At 41.2% G+C, this 4,050-nt stretch overlaps 2 protein-coding genes across 2 annotated transcripts; both read right to left on the reverse strand.

Annotated features, from left to right (window-relative positions):
* Positions 1 to 981: 981 nt before the first annotated feature.
* LOC110876323 lies at positions 982 to 2,211 on the reverse strand. Its single transcript, XM_022124497.1, has one exon. It carries the CDS (start codon positions 2,209 to 2,211, stop codon positions 982 to 984), a length of 1,230 nt encoding a protein of 409 aa, XP_021980189.1.
* Positions 2,208 to 3,007, reverse strand: LOC110876322 (probable serine/threonine-protein kinase DDB_G0282963). The gene is made up of 2 exons (XM_022124496.1): positions 2,707 to 3,007; positions 2,208 to 2,593 (listed from the first exon to the last, which is right to left on the reverse strand). Exons 1-2 carry the CDS (start codon positions 3,005 to 3,007, stop codon positions 2,208 to 2,210), a joined length of 687 nt encoding a protein of 228 aa, XP_021980188.1.
* Positions 3,008 to 4,050: the final 1,043 nt, after the last annotated feature.

Raw genomic sequence — 4,050 nt, forward strand, 5'->3', positions numbered from 1 at the left:
ATATTCAATATATTCTCATTTCCCACCCCCACACCATATACTTTACTTTTTACAAAGTTTACCTTTAGTCCCGAGGATAAATGAAAGCATCTAAGGAGCCTTGCAAGGTTTTGAAAATTAGATTCCGACCATTCTCCTACAAACAGTACATCATCCACATAAAGTAGGTGTGAAATGGTTGGACCCCCTCCCGGTGTTGTAATTCCTTTTAGGATACCCCGTCCACCGCACACTCCGTGGCAATATGTAGAGCCTCCATGGCCAGGATGAATAGAAGTGGAGATAGCGGGTCGCCTTGTCGAACCCCCTTTGGATATCAAATTCAAAGGTTGGCGACCCATAAACCAAGATCGACGTTCTAGCCGTCTTAAGTATCCCCGTCACCCATTTCCTCCACAGGGCCGGAAAGCCCATTTGAGATAAGACCAATTCCAAGAACTCCCAGCTTAACGAATCAAATGCTTTCTCAAAGTCCACCTTAAATAACATCATCTTCCTCTTACTGCATTTAGTCCATGAGATGAGCTCATTAATAATTAAAGGTCCTTCAAGAATGCTCCTTCCTTCGATGTAAGCCGTTTGTACCTCGCTTACTAATGAGCCAATCACTTTCTTGAGCCTACTTGCTAAAATTTTGGTGACAACCTTTGAGATGCACCCAATCAAGTTGATCGGGCGAAAATCATTGATTGTTTACGGGTTATTTATTTTGGGAATAAAAGAGATGAAACTCGAGTTGCAGCCCCTATTAAGCTTCCCATGTACATAGAAGTATTCAAGTGCCGACCCAAAATCATTTTCAAATATATCCCAAAAGTCTTTTATAAACATGAATGTAAAACCATCCGGACCCGGTGTCTTATCACCACCACAACTCCAAACTGCATCTTTTATTTCCTCTTTTGAGAATCTCGTCACCAACATGGCGGATTGAGACAACGTGAGTACTTTGAACCCATTATTGATGAACCTCGGTCTATCTTACTCTTGTTCCAAAAAAATCGATTCGTAATGTTTGTAAATTTTCTCCTTAAGTTCCTCCGGTTGTGATATCCAAACGTCCTCAAAATTCAGCCCGTTTATTCTATTATTTTCTCGATGACCATTGATTACCCCGTGGAAAAAGGCCGTGTTTTCATCCCCGTCGACTGCCCATTTTACCTTTGCCCTCTGTTTGAGATCTTCCATTCTGTTGTCGTCTAGCTCATTTATCATTTTCAGCCATGAATTCCTATCTTCAATCTCTTGCTCTGTTAGTGCAACTGATTCAGCTTTTAAATCCAAAGTCTCCACCTTTTTTTGTAGATCTTTTAGCATACCACAGTTCCTCTTCTTGATATTGTCGCACCACGGTCTTATAGCTGCTTTGACGGCTTTTAATTTGATTGCTAACAACTTATCTGGAGGGTTAAACCAAGCTAACCCATCGTATGCCTTTTTCACAATATCATGTAATCCCTCATCTTTTAACCAAGAATTGAAAAAACGAAAGGGTGGCTTACCAAAATTCACATCGGAACAAAGCAATAATAGTGGTCGGTGATCTGATTTGTGCCTGGTCGATCCCCATAATTTTATCGTAGGCCACAGAGCTAAGAACGAATGGCAGACTAATACTCTGTCTATCTTGCTGAGTTTTCGTCCATCGTCCGTCACATACGTGAAAGTACAACCCATCATAGAATATTCCGCCAGACCCTCTGCGTTGATAAAGGCATTAAAATCATCTGCCTCATTTTTATTAAATCTGGAGTTTTTCCTTTCTGTAGGTTCCCTAACGCAGTTGAAGTCACCCAGAAAGATCCATGAACCCGAAAAAGATCTCATTAATGCCAGTAAATCCTCCCAAAGCTGTTTTTTTAGATTCTGATCTTGCGGTGCGTAAACATTAACCACTGCAATATTACCCACTCCATTGCCCACTTCCCTGAGAATGGCTAAGAAATATCGATTTTTAACTGAGGGCTTTTTAGTAAAAATTCTGGGATCCCATATACTCAATAGACGACCAGATCTCCCTGTTGCTTCGATAGAGTCAAAATCAAATTGAGTATTATCCCAAAAATTACTAACCTGTATGTTGGAGGAGTCCGACATTTGTGTTTCTTGAATAGCAATAAAGCCTAATTTGTTGTTTCTTTTGAGATTCCTAACATGCTCCCCCTTGCTAGGATCACCTGCCCCCCTTATGTTTGCTGTTAAGAAATTCATTTTGGAGGATTTGTCACCTGTGCACCTCTAATTTGCTTCTTGATCTTCTCTTCGCAGCCTGAAACCCGAAATCCCAATTTCTCGCCGACCTTTATTGTCAAGTCCGCCTCTTCTGCAATTGCCTGACAATTCGTATTTTCCATATCTGCACTCCCCACCTCTTCACAGCTTGTCGTTCCCCTGCTTCTGTTTTTGGATGATTCTGAGTTTCTTCCCAGCCAAAGAGTATCCTTCATCTTCATTGAAGGAAAATTGTATTTCTTCTTTTTCTTACCTAATTTCTGTTGTGGAGAGGCCTGTAGATTGCTTCTAGAATTATTGACACTTTGTAATAGGGAGTTCGGTGAGTTATTCAAGTCAATGTCCTCCTTATTTTTTGTGCCTACTGATTAATAATCTCCATTAAATTCAATGGGTCAGAATTATCCTCGAGTGGCCCAGTTGGAGTATCGTTCACAATCACCTCCTCATCAAACAAATCGTTCAGGCCCATACCTGAGTTGGGCTCAATGTTGGGCTTAGTGGGAAGCACAGGTGGGGGGGGGGGGTCACATGGGTCCCCACTATTATTATTATTATCCTCAAAATTGTTATTTCTTGAGTAATTGTTATTGTTGGGAAGAGATGTGGTCCCCATGTTGCTACCACAATCAGCCGCCATACTACTCGAAACTGATGCCCCTTTATTTATTTTTTTATTAATCCCACTATCAGTACACTTTTCCTTCTCCAATGATGATGTTTCATCTTCCTCATGCACGTCCTTTGGAGTTCTTACCCCCCATTCCAATGACATACTATTTTCCGGGCTACCTTCGATCCATTCATGCTGAGTTTGATCTGTCTCCGAGATCCAAATTAAACATGGCTCATCACCCCACTGTAACGTTAGTTAACAGTTAATGCGACCGACTCTGTTGCACAGGACTCCAACCTTGTTGACTGATAGATCGATATCTTCATCGGATGTACTTGACGGAATAATTACCTTCCCCACCAACTTACCTATTTGATTAAAAACATGTGGTCCCCAGAACTGTAAGGGTACTCCTTTGATTAGAATCCAAGCAAGTCTTTGAAATGGTAAATATTATCCATCCCACGGGTAAAGTGATGAGAACCATATAGACCAGTGTTCCTCTTTTAATCTGACAAACGCTTCCGCTTCTATCGAGTTTTTGAATACAAGCATAACCCGTAACCCACCCAGGTACTTAATTACAAAAATAGAAAGACCGTCTTGTTCCAACTGCGTTTCAATATCTTTTAAATCAAAAGGGTTTCTTATCTCACCTATTAAGGACTTCCTCCTCCATCTTTTGGAATTTTCACTTTCCTGTAACTGGATCTCCAATGATTCTTCTGGTACCTTTACTTCTTGTATCCCAGTGACAATGTTCGGTTCGGTTTGATCCCCTGCTGCGTTCTTCTCATCTTGCACAGTTGCGTTTTTAGACTGCCAGGCCTTGTTTTGATTCCGCTGCACGTGATGTATCTGCTCTTTCCTTGATGCCTCGGCTGCAAAGCGAGTTGAATTTGCATGAGGTGTTACCGGCTTGTTGTTATTTTTTCTTATCCTCATGTTATCCCTAGACCAGCCCATGTTCTTCTTGCTTCCAAAGTCATTTTCTCAAATTTCGCCAAGTTCACCGAAACCCTCATCCGATCAGTTTTAACTGATCCCAGATTTTCTCCCAACGGATGCACATCTCTTACCTCAGCAAGCCTTATGAAACCAAAAGTGTTGCCCATTTGTTCTTTTTTCTGTGGTATATATGCATTTGTCAGGTTCCCAAAGTCCTGGAATACTTCCAATAAGAGATAGCTCGAGCAATCATC

The sequence above is a fragment of the Helianthus annuus genome, chromosome 9 (assembly GCF_002127325.2).
Source record: "Helianthus annuus cultivar XRQ/B chromosome 9, HanXRQr2.0-SUNRISE, whole genome shotgun sequence".
Taxonomy (NCBI): Eukaryota; Viridiplantae; Streptophyta; class Magnoliopsida; order Asterales; family Asteraceae; genus Helianthus; species Helianthus annuus.